Genomic DNA, 18,350 nt, shown 5'->3' with positions numbered 1-18,350 from the left:
TATTATACATTATTTAAGTGGTCCCAAATATGGTTAATAGCCACTGCGGCGAGCTTGGCCTTCGTGTTGCCTTGCCGCGTATTCTCCTGACTCAGCTCCCGTCCAAGCCAAGCCACCTCCACCGAGAGATTGGATGACTCCTTCTTTGCCGTCGAAACTGCCCCGAGAAGCTGTTATTTTTCGCGGACCAGCTGGTCATTCTTTGTGCTGAGGGCCTGGTTGAGTGCCATGGCCTCCCCTGACTGCTGTTGCACTTCTTCAATTTTGGCCTCGAGGGCCGATTTCTCCTTTGCCCAACCCTTCTATTGCTCCTCGAGCTCTTGCATTTCTTAAGGAGCTCGACCGCCTGCTTAACAAAATCTTTGAGCCTCCCCATATCTTTGTTGAGATCCGATATGATCATCGCCTCGCCCCATGCACCGCTACGTTGTCTAAGGAGAGGTCGGGAAATTTCCCTATTTTCTTCGGGACCCCATCTTTCTTCTTCGGGTCGATTTTCTTCTTATCAACTGGCTTCAGTGGAGGCTCTGAAGACCCCTGCCCCGCTGTGCCAAGAGGCACAACTGTTGATTGAACCGCTGGAGCTGGAGGAACTGTTGATTGGGCCAGTGCAAAACCCACTGACACCGGCTGAGGTTTCTTCCCCTTCGCCTCACAAATCAATAACTGAACAAGGAGGGCGAAGAGGAATTCCCCCATCTTCTTTGCTTTGATGTCTTTCTTGAGCCTCGAGAACACTGCCATTGGGAGATCAATATCCTCCTATTCGTAAATTGCAAGACGAAGTGCATCTTTCCCCAAGTAGTTCCGTGCACTCTTGGGGAGCAGGATATCTGCCACGAAAGCACAGATATTCCGGAGTGTTGGGCTGAGCAAATTGGTCTGACGAAGGCCTGAGTCGACTCCCAATGTGATTCATTCTTGCCGCCAGAGCTTTCGAACCTTAACCTAATTGAGAGTGTCCAAATCTTGGACGTACACCCCCACACCAGGGACCCAAAGCACTCTCACGATCATGAGTGGCAAAAAACCCACCACTGTTCCGCGCACCTTTGTCGATGTGGTCATGGTGGAGGCTGAATTTTGCAATGTCCAAACCAGACAGAGCAGGAGGCACGATGCTGGCTAGCCCTTATGCGATCTTCGAAGGCTGAGTTGCAAACCAGGTCTTCAACTGCGGCATGTAGTCGAACGTAGGCTTACTGAGTTTTGGCACAGCCGGAGGAGCCAGAGGAAGGTGACCCCCCCGCCGTCCTGAAGGAGAACTCGACGAAGCCATGGTCATTAACAAGGAAAAAAGGAGAGCGAAGCTCGGCACAAGGACAAAATGAATCGATAGAGCTTGTGAAGGCAGAGCTTGGATGGTGGAAGAAAAGCTTGCAAGAGAGCGAAAAACCTTGAGTCTTGGAAGCGGATGAAAGCGAGAACACAGCAACAAAGTATATGAAAGTGATAAGAAAAGAGCAGCCCCAAAAAGGAATCCCTGTTTATGGGCAAAGGAAGAGACCAAAAAGGGCTGGTGAAACCCGCCTCGGCAAGTGATCACATGGACCAGGCTTTTGGCGGTGGATGCCAACGCGCCTCCGATTTTACATTGGTTTGGATGAAAAGTTAAGCTGTTGCCCCATCAAATCGCAAGATTCCGGCCCCGATCAGGCCTCTGATCTGGCCAAGGTAGCCGATGCACGTGCCTGAAAGGTTGCTACCCCATTGAAGGGATGCGATCTTGGGCCTTTTCTCTCCATCCAACCATTGGATCTGGCCAACTGGCGGCCTTGAGATATGAGCAGATCTCCACATGCCGAGTCAACAAGAAGGGCACCTCCAGTGATAAAACCAGACGGCCCGAAGGTAAGTGTCACCAAGGCATAAATCAAGATAAACATCCGAGGGCAACTTGATGTGCCCCCTCTCCTCCTCCTTCAAAACTCCATCCTTCTTTTTCTGTTCGGCCTTCTTCTTTGAAGGCTTCTCCGATGGCTTTGGGGGCTATTAGGTCGACCACCCTACTGAATCTCTGGGGTGGGGCCGAGGTTTGTGCTGGAACGGGCTTGAAAGAGCTAGCTACTTCGCCCGAAGGATTGGAAACCACTACCAGTTGGGGCTTCTCCCGAACATGTATGACACTAATAATTGGACCAGGGAGGTGCAGAGGAAGTCTCCCTATCTCTTCCCTGTTAATTGCTTTTTAAGTCTAGTGTGGAGACGGCCAAAGGATTGACAAAAGCCATCACGAAAATAGATACTCTTTAGAAAATCCACCACATCGAGGTGCCAAAGGATTGACAAAAGCCATCACGAAAACAGAAACTCCTGAGAAAATCCACCACATCGAGGTGCCAAAGGATTGACAAAAGCCATCACGAAAATAGAAACTCCTTAGAAAATCTAGGAGGATAGGAAATTGGGAGAGTTGGAGATGGTAAGGAAGAAGTAGTGATGGTAAGGAGGCAAACTACCATGAAAGGGAGCAAGGAGAGTGAGAGAGCTTGAAGGAAATTCGCCCAGAGTAAAGTGAGATTTTGAAAAGGAGAGGGAGCAAAAAAGGCGGCGAAAGATTGGATGGTCACATGTTACACTTCTCTTGAATACAAATGCTAGGCTGTGTCCAAACTCACACTGTTTCGGGTAGGCTACAACTCTCCCATCAGCCTCCCTTTTTACTCAAATTAATTCACGGATGCCTGCCCTTGATCCATCCATGATTATCAAAGGTAGCTGATGCATGTGCATTAAGGGTCATTGTGCTGTTGATGAAACTTGGTTATGCTCCTTAACGCACCATCTGGCCATTAGCTATTCACACCTGGCAATCTTGAGATGTGAGATAATCTTTTCCTTCTATGTCGTCCTGAGAACCGCCAAACGCTCTTTGAGACAAAGTAAAACTGTCTCCCCTCCGATCCGATCTAAAGTAAAAGAAATCCGAACAACTCATCCATTTGAAGAGTTACAAAAAGAAACCGCTTCCAAAGTCCTCAAAACTCATCTATCTGAACTGTCCATGCGCCAAATTGAAGTCGAACAGATCCCGATTCGTGCCATTTTTCGGACCAAAAAAGACTCCTACATATGGTGACCAATGGGAAGAAGCCATCCCGGCCAGTCGAAACTAGAATATCTGGTTCATGACATCTGCATAAATCTATTCAGCATCGATCCATGACACTAATGCATCCCAAAATTATGAACTGAAAATAGCCATCTTGCATACTAGTCAGGTGGCTCCATCTTCAATTGTCTGATCAACCCTTTTACATGGCCAATTCCAAAGGCGCATTCTGATACCAACTTTTCCCAACAAAGAATTCTACTAGTCGGGATAACGCAGCCGGTGTACACCGCCTCGCTGAAAGCCCCTGAAGCCAGGCGATCACCGCCTGAGTTCCAAAGTTGTGGTACATGCTGAAGATACCATATCCAAAATGTCTATAGGAAGTCAAGGGCCTCCCATCTGTAAGCATCAAGTAACGGATTTAGAACTTGCCAATCACCAGCCACCTGCTGAAAAACTAGCTCCTAGCTATCCCACAACATTGTCGATCAATGCGCAAAAACCCATACCGATGGCTGCTTCCCGTTCTCTCTTCTGCACGGTCCCATCAAAATCGATCAAAAGGGTGCACCTGCAAGCATAGGGAATGGGCTAAAAATTAGCTGAGAGGGAATTCAAGTCAATCACCTGATGAAGAGGGGATTCAAAGGCCATTCCCTTGAAAGTTTGAGCCCCCTTCTTGACCCCAAAATTCAAATGTAATAAGGCTTAATCTTATCGACGTTCGTCCATGTTGGCAAGACCGAACCACCAAGCTCCTTCAGTTGAACAATATTATTGACGCTAATATCCACAATTTCACAAGGACCTATCCAAGGTAGCATCAATTTGCCTTTAAACCGGGCCGCTCAATTGTTATAAACAAGCACTAAACAAGCACCAACTTCCCTGCTCGATATTCCGATGTCTTGAGATTTCTATCATGTTTGGACTTCTTCCTCCATTGGAGGACCTCATTCGTCAGAAATGACTACTGGCGTCATTCATCCGTCTGTTTGATCATGAGCAATCCTTTCTTGAGAGATTCCTTATCACCCAACTCATGTTGCAGTGCTGTGCAAAGAATCAAGACTTCGATTTCGGTTGGAAGCATGCATTCAAACCCATAGGTGAGGGAAAGAAGAGAGAATCCTGTAGCTTTTTTGAACATCACATTGTAATCCCAAACCATGGTTGAAAGTTTTTGGTCCCAATCCCTCTGATTCTCCTATACAGTTTCCCTAAGCATGGTCACCAAGTGCTAAGAATGGTCACCCGATTCTCCTATACGGTTTCGCTAAGCATGGTCACCAGGTGCTTGTTAGTCGACTGGACTTGGCCATTTACTAAAGGTTTGTATGGAGTCGATTTGTAATGTTTCACAGTTAATGGTGAGGTGAGCTCTACAATGACATTGTTGAGAAAATGTGTACCTTGGTCAGACACCAATATCTCTGGGGCCCCGAACCTGCAGACAATCTGTTCCATCAAGAAGGTTGCGGTTGAATTCGCATCATCTTTCTTCACTACTTGAGCCTTAGACCACTTAGTGAAGTAGTCGGTGGCTATCACAATATATTTCTTGCTGGAGAGGAGGTTGGTGAAAAAGGGCCAACATAATCGATACCTCATCTTTTGAAGGGAATCACAGCTTGAACCGGCACTAGTGGTCCCCTCATGGTATCTCAGGGATTTCGGACACACTAATAAATGTCACACCTCTTGGCATGACCATGGGAATATTTAAACAGAGTGGGCCACCAATAACCTACTTTGAGAATTTTCTATGCCATGAGTAGACCTGCAAAATGTTCCCCACAAGCAGAATCATGACATTCAAGAAGAACTTCCTGAGCCTCGTCCTCCCAGCAGTGTTCGGGAAATTTAAAAAATTGAGCTATGTTGAAATCCTCCTCTCTAATGAGTGAACCGGTTTCGAAAAAAATGAGCAATTCATATCCTCTTCATATCTACACGAGCCTGCCAAAGACCTTCTTGGGTAAATTTGAACAAGTTTTACATACTACAAATTTATACTTTGCTAGAAAACAAGTAGCAAGATTTGCTAACCAAACTAATTGGAGACTAGTAGATGGAAAATGCTTCTCTTGAAAGCAATAACAAACCCAAAACATGAACCTTTAAAAAAATAATTTAAGTGGTGTAAATGTTTCAAGAATCATACCTTTTAACTTGAGTCACATTTGGATTCTGGAATCAACATAAGTTTAAAGCATCCACCCAAATTCCAATCCTCTAAAATCTTGAACATCGAATGCTTCTATAATTGCATGAAATATCTGTAAATAATAAACAAGCAAATAGATATTCTATTCATGATAATTTCATATCAAATGAGTAAAGTTAAAAAGTAGCATGCAAGGTAATCACCTCCAAAAGCATGTCTCGCAAACAAAGAAATTTTGTCATCTCCAACCTAAGAGAGAGTAGGGGATTTGAACCCCTTCGCCATTTTACATGGCTACACCAAGCTCCCTTGGGAAAAAGAGGAGTAGTCTATCTACTCCTCTTTTTCCCTCTTCATAAAAGTGTTAGTCATGGATAATAATTGTTTCAAAAAACAATAAAAGAAATCACTATTGAACAATAAGTGAAGAAATACCTTCTGAACTAAAAAGATGTCGATGAGCCTTTGCACTCCAAATCTCAATGCATTCTAGAAGCTCTTCCTCACACAATTTTTCTGGCCCTTCAATAGCAATCTTCATAAGAGCATCAAGACTTTTAGTCTCAAGCCTATTTCGAAGGCGAGACTTGATCATGGTTCTCGCACTAAAGCCTCTTTCGCACATTGCAATGCTACAACATTGAACTAATGCAACTTGACAAAGCGTTAGTAAATTGGGATATATCGCTCTCCATGAAGCATTGCTGGCTATTGAAGAAGCGACTTCTACTAGGCTATATCGGACAAAGCCTTTTGGAGCTTGATTTTTGAAAGTTCTAAACTCTTTTTTTAACTCATCACCATCAACCAATGCTTTAAATTCAAACATACCTAGTACATGATCCTTACCATAAAATGACACTAACTTCGTAACTTCTTCGATGCCATATGCTTTCAACGGTCGCTCCAAGAGTGGATGTTGTGCAGGAACAAGGATCTTCATGTTGCTAAGTATGGAATTATCTTCAAACCTTGTTTGCAAGTTGGCAATGATAGAAGAAGAAAAAGAGGTTTGAAATTCTAAAGCTCTCTTTAAATCTTCACCATAAATATCGCGTTTTATTGACTCATCAAAGAAAACATTACCATGAAGTGATTCACGAAGAGAAAAGAGGTTACCTTTTTCGGATCCATATTTTGGCAAAATTTCAAAGCCTCCTACTCCATGTGTAAAAGCATTGCAGTCGGGTTGTGGTTCTTCCATGTAGTATTGTTTGATACGATCAATCTCGTTGTCAACTAGACCATTGATTGTGGTTACATCAACATGATCTTTTTGAAACATTTTACTTAAGGAAGCCAAACCTTTGAGTATATCCGCCAAGAAAAATAAGCAATAAATAAACTCAAACTCCGCAATGTCATTGTGGAGATGAGAGTTTTTCTCTCTTACCTCAGCCAAGATAGCATCAAATGATCTACAAATAGATTTCAAAGCATTATATCGACTTAACCATCGAATATCATAAGTATGTTGTAACTTCAAAATGGGACAAGCCAAATCCTCTTGCAAATCACGTAGTGCTTCTTTGCGCTTAGAGCTCGCATTGTAAAAAGTAGCTAAACTATTGACAAGTTTATCTATCCTTTTACAAGTGTCATTACTCTTAGCTACATTAGAGACGGCAAGTGCAGTTCTATGTGCTACACAATGTATTGATGTAAGAAAAGGATTGACATTTTTCTTTAGAAGAGTTGAAAGTCCATTTTCCTTACCTGTCATGGTGGAGCATCCATCAGATCCAAACGCAATTAGTTTGGATAGGTCCAACTTGCACTTCTTGAGTTCAGCAATCAAAGTGTCAAACAAACTTTTTGAAGTTCCATCACTCACCGCATAATCCCATAGAAAGAGACTTTTGGTATGCACTCAGATTCTACGTAAGAAAAGTAGATAACCATATGACCATGAGTGGCAATATCGGTGGATTCATCAACAAGCACCCCAAACCATGGACTCTTAGCAACTTTCTTTAATGTATCATGCATCAAATAATTAGCAATACAATAGACCATTTTCGCACAAGCTTTATCATCATTATACAAGCTTGTAGTGTATGGGACACCACAATCTTGCATGTGAGATATCAAGTGTGGGAAAAGTGCAAAGGATTCATTTCTCTTAGCTATGAAATATGCAGATTTAAATAATGTCAACAAAGCTTCATCTTTCAACTCTTTCACTTTTTTAATGCTACTTTGTATGCTTTCCTTTCCCTCCATAAAACATGCTTGCATAGCAAGCCTATGGCAATCAGTACTGCAATGAGCTTTGAGATTACTTACCTTGAAGTTGATTGATCCACTCAATGAATATGCACTATGGTGATGTGGATACTTTTTACAAAACTTACAATACAACCTTGCCTCCTCCTTATTGTACTCAAGCCACTTGAAGTCTTCCAACCACTCTGCATGCAAAAGATCTCGTCGACCTTGTCTTCTTGCCTCCTCTACCCTTTCCTCAGGAGATAGAGTAGAGAGGTCTACTTTTTCTGCAATATGATATGACATACTTGCGAAAGTAATTTTTTTTTAATTACGTGGAGCTTTAGGATTACCTTGAACCCATTTAAGAAGGCTTCCTTGCCTCTTACTAGTCTTTACTTTCTTCTGCATGCTCTCTGGTTCGAGTTGGTATGGCGAAAAACTCAAAATCTTCAGTTGCCAGCACCCAGTACGTCTGCCTTAATTTTCTGAGAGAGTTTCAACTTTCACAGTTCACTGCTCAGACACACAATTTCACAAAGAACATCACAGTACCTCTCTCTCTCTCTCTCTTACAACTTACAAGCATGCATCGGAAGTTGGAACATATCCACAGAGAGACCTTATACTATATAGGCTTATTACCTTAATGAACTCCTCACCAAGAACTTAGAAGGAGATCGTGGTGCAGCCTGCAGGCCGTTTTCGACAACAGGCGCAACAGCAGACTCGAGAGGCGGGCTGGAGCTATGATGGCCGAGGCAACAGCAGAGTTAAGCAAGCATAGGCGGGCTGGAGGCTGGACGCCGCTGGAGCTACGATGGCCGGTGGCTGCGTGCAAGGCAGGCCGCAGAAAACATATAACAAAGTTACAAACTGGTTTTCGCCGTTCACAGACTACACTTACAAACTACAGTTCGCCGTTCGCAGTTCGGCCTGGAGGTTGACCGCCGCCGCTGGTTTTCGAAATTCGACGTTCGCCTTGAAAGTTGAAATAGTAACCTGAAAGTTGAGGGCTCAAGGCTCAAGCGGCAACTTGCAAGCCTCAAGGCTCAGGTGACAGGGAGGTCCGAGACTCCGACGTCGGTGAAACAAAAGTTGAGGGCTCAACTTCAAGCCTCAAGGCTCAAGCGGCACGCCGGCAAGCCTCAGGACTCAAGAGTCAGGGAGCCTGGGAGTGGGAGGTCCGAGGTCGACCGTCGGAGGAACTGCACAGGTGAACGGTGACGGTCGGAGGAACTGCACAGGTGAACGGTGAACCGTGAGAGTGCATGTGCCATGCAGGCTTGTAGCTACCAGAATATAGTAACGGGCCTCAAGGGCCGCCCAGTGCCGCCTGCGCAGTCTGCACAGTGCAGATAAGGATGCATGCAGCAGGCCAATGGCAAGGTATGATGATCATACCTTGGCCAATGGCAGTTGAGCCTTGAGGGCCGACTCGCCAAGGCTTGAGCTAAAATAGTAAACTGTAAAATCCTTGCATGGCACATGCAGCATAATATCGATTTTTGAATATCGATTTTTAAAATTTTAATTTTTGACGTGCATTGTAATTTGTGTCCACTGTCCAGAGTCCAGACTCCAGCGGCCACCCGCCCAGACTCCAACGGTCGCCGGCCACCCGCCCACAAGCACTGAGACACCTGGCACACATGCACCATGCTCGTAATAATCAGCCGGGCGCCCAATATATTTATATTATTTATATATAGTAAAAATTAAAATCCTTCTCCTTTTAAAATGAATCGGTCATATTCCTTCTCAAAAAAAAATGAGAAGGAAGCTTTTCCTTCTCAAATTTTTTTGAGCCGACTCGTATTCAATTTGAGCCGGCTTTAGGCTAAGTCGAACCTATTTTTTCCCGAACACTGCCTCACCTTCGATACAGGTCTTTGAGACACTTTTGGTACAATTGATCACCAATGCCGAGCCATATGATTCTTCTTTTCTTTGTAGGTAATAGACCATCAAGCAATTGCTGGGTAGTCAAGTATTGGGGCAGTGCTCCGTACCAGGTAGTCGAAGCTTCGACAAAAAAAGGAAACTTGCATATCATCAGGAATTTGAATGGGCACTTTGGCTTTGGCCAGATAGGCCAGGGCCCTTTGAAGAGTTTTTGGTTTGGTCTTAAGAGTAGAGTCAAATTCTTGGAGCTACACCACCCATTTAAGAATTCGGTCTGACGATTGCAACTTATTCATCAACAATTTCACGATGGCGGATTCCGTGAAGAGCACTACTTTCCATCCGAGCAAGTAGTGTCTAAATATTTTGGAACATAACCCAAGGGCCAAACCATGCTTTTCGATCACTAAATATCTTCTCTCCACATCTGAGAGACGTCAGCTGGTATGCACAATTGGATGGTGGATGCCATCATGCTCTTGGGCCAAGGATGTGGAAAGGGCAACCTCGATCGCAGAGTAAACAAAAAATGGCTTGTCCCATACTGGTGGTTTCAAGACTGGGGTTGTTAGGAATAGTCCTCTAAGGAGTTCAAAAGACTCCTGATGCTTGGGTCCCCACTGCCATGGCAATGTCCGTTGCAACAATCGAGTCAATAGGGCAACAAAATGTGCATAATCTTTCAAAAACCGTCGATAATACCCCACCGCATCGAGGAATCTTTGAAGTGTCTTGATCGAGGTCGGTGGAGGAAGTGTGAGAAACTTATCAACCTTATCGGGATCGAGCTAAATAAATGTGGTAGAGACAACTTGACCAAGAAGAATCCCGTACGGAATGCCGAACAAACACTTTGAAACCTTCAATCCAAGCAAATCTAAAGAACGTTTTTGTAGGCAATCCAACACCTTGGAAGGGTGTGACTTAGCGTCCAAAGTGACACACAAGTCATCAATGAATATTTTGACAAAGTCTACTAGAAAGTGGCCAAAAGGAACTTCTGGTAAGTTATGCGTGCATTGCATAATCCAAATGGCATCACATGGTATGCATAGGTTTTGAACATTATGGTAAAAGTCATCTTTAATATATCTTCATCAGCAATGGCAATCTAATTGTAACGTGAGAAATAGTCCATGAAGATATACATCGAGTATCTAGTCAATGGACGGCATCGGATAATAGTCTTTGATTGTCTCCCCTGATTGTCCTTCTTTAGGGTTACCACAATTTGAGAACACCACTCAGTGTGGTCGACTTCAAAGATCATGCCATTTGCCAGCAACTTTTGAATTTCTCTATAAATTGGCTCCCGATAATGTGGAGCTAGCCGTCATTCTCTTTGCCAATAAGGTCTAGCTCTAGGACGCAAAGGAATCGGATGTTGAACCAAATCCTTTGGGGACTCCTTTCAGATTGGTATAATTTTCTGCAAAGAGATCTTGATGATCCTCACATACTTGCTTGAACTACCGTCGGCATTCCTCATCAACCTGTGAACCCAACCGAATCTACAGTGCGGATACGGGGTTTCCAACTTGGATATAACAAATATCTGCTTCTCTTACCTGAAGTGGCGGTTCCCTTGGTTGAGCATGACCTCCTCCGATCGAACTAGAAAGGCTAGGTTAGCTTCAGAACTGGAATCATATTCTTTAGTTATCTCTTGTTCATCCGTCAGTAGGGGTGGTGACTCACCGGGGTGGCTCTAAGAAAGGTTCTCGAATCTTCTTTCCACTATCATCTTCGAGGATCAAAACCCTGCGAGGAATATTAATAACACACCTGGTCTTCACGATCCAGTGCCTTCCTAAGATCAAGGGATAAACATGAATCCCTGAAACCCTAACCACAAAAAAGTCGACCGGTACTTTGAAACCAGCAACAACTGATACTAGAACTTCCATAAGCATGCCCTCCGGATAAATGGCCTTGCCTTCTATGAGCTTGAGGACTCTTTGTGCTGGTGATGTATAGTTCAAATAGAGACTTTCAAACAATTCATAGTTAAGGACATTAACTACTGGTCCGCCATCGACCACCGCATCCTCAACAGGGCAGTTGAACACTCGGCGGGTGATTAATGGACAAGAAGTATCAAACTAAGGTGCTCCGATCTGACTAAGTACCATTGGTAGAGCCTTTCTTTTCAAACTCCTTTTCAAAGTATGGACTGCCTCTTTATTCCTTACGAGAAATTGTAGGACCAACATGTTTACTTTTAAAGAAGAGAGATCTGCCAAGAGGTCATACCTTTTTACGTGCGGAAATAGCGGCATCAGCTTGCTCCTTGTCTTAGTCGGACATGGGAGATCGGCTATGCAGGAGTCACTATCGTACTTTGGGTTGGCTGAGAAACCTTCTGAGCAAAAGTGGCTACATTGGGCTTCAACTTCGATTGGGCGGAGGTTGATCCCCTACTGCTCGTCTCTTCTGATTCTTTGAACTACACCCTTTTGCTATACCTGACCAATGCCTCTTCTTTGGGTTTAGGGTCGGCCTCTATCACCAAATTGACCGTGGGTGACGCCGATGTACTAGCTTCACCTATTGTGAGTATCTGAATTTACGAAGCCTTACCTTTGTCGCAATGATTAACCAGACCGGGATGATTAGGAGGCTCATCTTTCTTTCGATAAAAATATCCTTTGAGTGGCCCGTCTTGCCACATTAGCAGGGACAAGAAATCGTGCACTTCCTCACTAATTGGTCACTTGCACAAATCGGACACGCCTTCTTCAAGGGCTCTTTGACCGATGAGGTTCTATTGTCTCTTGAGGAAATTGATGAGCGCCTTCATAGACTCGTTGAGATGATTCCTATAATTTGATAACATCCCTTTGTCCGACGCAACTTCAGACTCGGAATCATATTTTGGAATTTGCAATTGTTCTGGAGTCAAATCTATTGTAGCCGATGTTGCCTGCCTAACTGTCGAGGCAGCCGAGGCCACTTGTTGCTACATCAATCTTGAAGGGGGAGGAATATTGATGGTTTTACAAGATGGCGCTACCACTGACTAGGCAGGAACTATTGCACCCACTAGCCATGTAAAACCTAGATGGAGTACCTCTCTGATCGGTACTCCCGATGGCATAAATTCGGCTGGAACAATCGCTTCGTATGTCGATCAATTAAAATGATCAAACCTTTGTGCCTATGAGACAGCTTCATCCAAAGACTTCGGCTCGAGTGGTCAAACTTGCAACTGAAGACCCCATGATAGGCCATTGATGGAAAGTTCACATAGGAAAGTGTGATCCATTGCCATCGAAGCATGTACCCTATAAACCAGACCTCTGAACCTCTGCACATAATCATCAATGCCTTCGGTTGCCTGCTATCAAATCGTGGTCAGCTATGATACATATGAGGCCGGGCCGGAGGCTGAAATACACCAAGAAACTTAGTCACAAGAGAGGGCCAATCGACCACCACTGATCTTTTATCCATTCTATAGAACTAGGACTCGGCCAACCCCACCAATGTAGATGGAAAAGAAATGAATTTATGGGATGGATCGACGACGCCCATAATCAAACAAACATACACAAACTTCTGAATATGCTATTTCGGGACCTCTCCTCGTGCACCGGCAAACTTTGGGAAGTCGACTCGGACATTTTTTAAGGCACTCACACCTCCAGGAACTGCCAAAGCAGTGAGATCAAACCTTGTCAACCCGTGCATAGTTGGAACTGAAGTAGAAGGGGGGGTTCAAAAATGTCATAACCACCGTGGGGGGAACTCCTACTGTCTTTTCATCTTCGAAGTTGGATGCGATGTCTCTTCTGCTCCGCTTCGCTTTTGTCTGAAGTAGAATTTAGAAACTCAATCGATGTAACTGCTCCTTTGAGAGCATCTTTTGGCATTCGAGTGATCACCCACCATTGTATAAATTGATTCATTTTTGATGTAATAAACGATGAACACCCACAAGAAGTTTTTAGCATTTTTCCTTATAATTTTCACATATGGAAATAATAAAATGCATAATTTTACAACATGGGAGTAAAATTCCCTTATGGGAATGTTCTTGAAGATGTATATTCCCTTGTTGGGATTATAGTTTCCCAAGTAGGAAAGGGACGATCAATATGGGAAATTGGACCTTAGATGGGACTCTTCATAATCCCATGTGGGAAAAATTAACCCCATATGGTTACTTATGGGAATTTCAAATCCCCAAGTGGGAATTGTTCCATTTATGGGAATTCTAAATTCCCATGTGGAAAACATTCCATTTGTGGGAATTCTAAATTCCCAAGTGGGAAATGCATAAACCACACATTAGGCTAGGTTCACAAAGGGCTGCAAACCTTCCAAATGATTAGTGAAGTACTGCCATCCAAGGTGGACCAATAGGTACCTCAACCAGATCTTGTGAAAAATTATGGGCGGCTTATACAACTCTGTCACACAAAGGTGGATGTTGGCGACTACAACCATGCTTTTAAACGTCGCTCTAGGGACTAGTTGGATTATAAAAATTGGGATGTAGTCGTAACTTTTACACTTAACGTGGTCGGATGGCGACCAGACTTTGCGAGGGTGTCCATGTGGTCCCCCCCACACCCTCGTAAATTTTGGTCACCATCGGACTGTGTTTGGTTCGGAAATTACAACTACAACCATACTTTTAAACGTCGCACTAGGGACTAGTTGGATTATGAAAACTAGGATATAGTCATAACTTTTACACTAAATGTGGTTGTATGGTGACCCAACTTTGCAAGGGTGTCCATGTGGGTCCCCCCCACACTCTCGCAAAGTTTGGTCGCCATCGGATCTCGTTTGTTTTGAAAAATGCGACTACAACCATACTTTTAAACGTCATTTGTAGGGACCAGTTAGATTATAAACCTAGGATGTAGTCATAATTTTTGTACTAAAAGTAGTTGGATGGTGACCAAACTTTGCGAGGGTGTCCATGTGGGTCTCCCCCACACCCTCACAAAGTTTGGTCACCATCGAATTGCGTTTGGTTTGGAACTTACGACTATAACCATACTTTTAAACGTCGCTCTAGGGACTAGTTGGATTATAAAAATTAGAATGTAGTCGTAACTTTCGCACTAAATGTGGTTGGATGGCAACCAAAATTTGTGAGGGTGTCCATCCCTGCACACCCTCACAAAGTTTGGTTGCCATCGGATTGCGTTTGGTTTGGAAATTATGACTACAACCATACTCTTAAACATTGCTCTAGGGACTAGTTGGATTATAAAAACTGGGATGTAGTCATAACTTTTGCACTAAACGTGGTTCGATGGTGACCCAACTTTGCGAGGATGTCCATGTGGGTCCCCTGGCACTCTTGCAAAGTTTGGTCTCCATCGAATCGCATTTAGTTTTTAAATTTAGACTACAACCATACTTTTAAATGTTTCTCTAGGGACTAGTTGGATTATAAAAACTAGTCGTAACTTTCATAACCATTGGATCACATTTGGTTTGGAACTTACAACTACAACTAGACTTCTAAATGTCGCTCTAGGGACTAGTTGGACTAGAAAGACTAGGATGTAGTGGTAACTTTCGCACTAAACGTGTTCGGATGGCAACCAAACTTTGTGAGGGTATCCATGTGGGCCTCCCCCACACACTCGCAAAGTTTGGTTGCCATCGAATCGCATTTGGTTTGGAAATTATGACTATAACCATACTCTTAAACATCGTTCTAGGGACTAGTTGGATTATAAAAAATGGGATGTAGTCATAACTTTTGCACTAAACGTGGTCGGATGGCGACCCAACTTTGTGAGGGTGTCCATGTGGATCCCCTCCGCACTCTTGCAAATTTTGGTTGCCATCAGATCGCATTTGGTTTGGATGTTGGCAACTACAACCATACTTTTAAATGTCGCTCTAGGGACTAGTTGGATTATAAAAATTGGGATGTAGTCGTAACTTTCGCACTTAACGTGGTCGGATGGCAACCAGAATTTGCGAGGGTTTCCATGTGGTCCCCCCCACACTCTCGCAAATTTTGGTCACCATCGGATCGTGTTTGGTTCGAAAATTACAACTACAACCATACTTTTAAATGTCACACTAAGGACTAGTTGAATTTTGAAAACTAGGATGTAGTCGTAACTTTCACACTAAACGTGGTTGGATGGTGACTTTACTTTGCGAGGGTGTCCATGTGGGTCCCCCCACACTCTTGAAATGTTTGGTTGCATTGGATTGTGTTTGGGTCGGAACTTACAACTACAACCATACTTTTAAACGTCGCTCTAGAGACTAGTTGGATTATAAAAACTAGGACGTTGTGTGAAGTTTTTGGAGAACCTCAAACTCAACTTGTACATGTGTACATGAGTGATGTTCATGTTGTGGTAAAGTCATGGGCGCACCCATTGACTCGGTGTGGGCGTCGTGGATGCGGCAATCAGGCTTTTGGTTTTGATGGAGGTGTATGTGCAAGAAAAAATGATGAAATTCTGGAAGCACAGCCTGTCCGGAACGAGGTTCACTGGAGGTAGTATCAGCTGTTTGGCAGCTCTCGGTGTGTGCGCGTCAAAGAAAATGAGCGGGCATCGTGGGTTGTGTTTGAAGTGTGTGGAGCATGGGAGCAATAAAAGATTGTGGGCCAAAGTTGCCTTGGGCATTTGGTGTGAAAAGGAATAATTGGTGGCTTTAAGAAAAATAAAAAAGGGATCAACGTGGCCAGCTGAAAAAGGTTGACGTGGAGGCTAGAGTTGCTGCCAGCATTGGCGATGCACCTGAAGGAAGCCATCCAGAAGCATGTGTGGAGAATCGGCGCAGCCTGCAGAAGAAAAGAAGTGAAGGCCGCCGTGTTGTTGCAGTGGGGGGGCTCTCTGGCGTAGCCACAGGACAGAGCCAAGGGAAGCGAAGGAGCTGCAGGCGTTGGGGCGTGTGCAGCCATAGGCGCAGAAGGGCAAGAAGCGTGGAGTTGCTGGCGACCGTGAGGAGACTGCCGCTGCAGCTGCAAAAGAAGGGTAGCGTTGGTTTTGGTGGAGGCGGCGGGTCATGGTGGGAGAGAGAGAGCACGCTGACCACTGCAGAGGAGTTGGCAGTGAAGGGGGTCGTGAGAAGGTGGCCTTGCTGTGGCGCTGCGGGGAGAGCAAAGTGGTGTTTGGTTAGTGTTGAAGAGACGGGCTGGTGATTGCGAAACGTGGAACGACGCCTTGCTGGCGCTGCAGAGACCACAGGTGTAGGCGCTAGTTGGAGGCGCCTGGGTCATCGAGCCTGGTAGCTGCCTGGTGTGTGAGGCGCTGCAGAAAAGAGACAAAGGGAACTGTCGAGAGCAGCGCTGGAAGAAGTGGCCGTTTCGGAAGCCTGGAGCGAAGGGGTGTAAAGAAGAAGGCCGCCTTGCTGTTGGCTTTGGGCTGGTGCAACCAGCGTAGAACAGTTTGGTGTGAAGGGATGAAGCGCAGCCACATGATTGCAAGCAAAGAAGGCTGGCTGCAGGCCTCTAGGTGATCGTGGAGAACTTAGCGCTGGAGTGCTGCAGCAGACAAGCTGGTCGACGTCAAAGTGTTTGGGTTCTGGTATTGCGGATGCCGTCTCTGAGAGGCAGGGAAGTTCAGAGGTATGGCTGGGTTTTGTTTGCCTTGGGCTGGTTGTTGGGTTTGTGACAAAGTCAGAAGGGTGACTAGTTTTTTGCTTTGAGAACTGGCAGTGAGCTGGTGGCGTAGGAGAGAGTGGTCTTCAGCTGAGGAGCAGAGCAGAGAACGAAGAGGTCGGCTGCAGAGAAGCAAGTGTGAACGGATTGGGAGCGACCAGGAGCTGGAGTGGGTTGATTGCTAGATTAAGCTAGTGTCTGGGATATTTAACTCTGTAAAGATGAAGGTGTGTTATGAAATATAAGTCTTGTTCATGCTCTTTGGTCTGATGTTCTGGTGTGTTTGCATGTGTGTGTGTGGAAGTGTGGCACTCTATAAAGGCGTAGATAGCTTTACCGCTTCCGTGCCATCACTTTTTGGTGCCTCCACAGAGGATGCAGATTTCCTCTGGTTTGTGAAAGAAGACAGGGGCTGTGTGAAGCAAGATTTGGAAAGATGGCTCAGGATTTTTCGGAGTATTGGGGATTGCCACAGGAGAGTGCAATCAGGTTTCTGGAGAAGATGGAGTTTACAGCCTTGATGAAGGACAGGACAACCCCGGAGATCCTTTCTCAGATTTTGACTTATTGCTTGCAGGGTGATGCAAAAACATGGCTACAGATGTTTGTGACTACACACAGGAATGTTCATCAACAGGATCCTGAGTACCGTGTAGTCAGAGCTGCATTTTTGGCACAGTTTGTCCATGTGAAGAGTCCGAATGAAGTATGGAAGGAGTTGTGTAACATTCAGCAGAAAGATGGTCAGGATGTGGATCAGTATTTGATTGAGTTTGGTAGATTGTGGAGTCTATGGTGTGAGGCTTTGATTCCTGAAGTACCCCCGTCGATGATAAAGAGAGAGCGGTTTGTGGCTGGTCTGGAGCCAACGGTGGTGGAGCTGAAGAATCTGGATAGCTTTGAGGAGGGTGTCAAAGTTGCTCGTGAGAAGGAGTGGAAGGTGAAGCGTCTGAGGCAGTTGGGAATGCAGGAAGAGCCAAAGAGGTTTGTGAAGGTGCCAGAGATTGAGAGTATGCATCCTGGAAGAAAAGCTGCTGTTGTTCCTAAACAGGAGGATTCTTTGAAGAGGGAGGTTCATGAAGCAGTGGAGCTCATGAAGTCTTTAAGCTTGAATTGGATAGAGTCTACAGGAAGAGGACGAGGCATAGGTGTTATGGGAAGGAAAACTGATGCATCATCTGGTTCTGAAGAAAATTCAGCAGATATTGGAAGAGGGAGAGGGTATCCGAGTGATGTGCAATGCCGGAATTGTGGTGAGTGGGGTCATATCAGTCCACAATGTGAGAGACCAGCCAAAGCTAATGGTGGTATATATCAATTGTCTATGGGAATGAGTAATAGGGTGATGGACCCTAGTATACAGATAAAGGATGCAATTCAGCCCAATGTTCTTGAAGTCTGTGAGGTAACATTTGCAGAGCAGG

At 44.7% G+C, this 18,350-nt stretch overlaps 1 protein-coding gene across 1 annotated transcript; it reads right to left on the bottom strand.

The window, feature by feature from the left end:
- Nucleotides 1-5,631: 5,631 nt before the first annotated feature.
- On the bottom strand, nt 5,632-6,945 carry LOC147626028 (uncharacterized). The gene has a single exon (XM_086817778.1). It carries the CDS (start codon nt 6,943-6,945, stop codon nt 5,632-5,634), a length of 1,314 nt encoding a protein of 437 aa, XP_086673904.1.
- Nucleotides 6,946-18,350: the final 11,405 nt, after the last annotated feature.

The sequence above is a fragment of the Cibotium barometz genome, chromosome 23, assembly GCF_041138505.1.
Source record: "Cibotium barometz isolate CiBa-2024 chromosome 23, ASM4113850v1, whole genome shotgun sequence".
NCBI classification, from domain to species: domain Eukaryota; kingdom Viridiplantae; phylum Streptophyta; class Polypodiopsida; order Cyatheales; family Cibotiaceae; genus Cibotium; species Cibotium barometz.
Note: the sequence above shows the minus strand (reverse complement) of the source record. Positions and strands in the feature narration are given on the sequence as shown.

Bases quoted from the DNA above. Each gene is read 5' to 3' on its own strand.
- LOC147626028 (XM_086817778.1), bottom strand. From the start codon at position 6,945: ATGACAGGTAAGGAAAATGGACTTTCAACTCTTCTAAAGAAAAATGTC.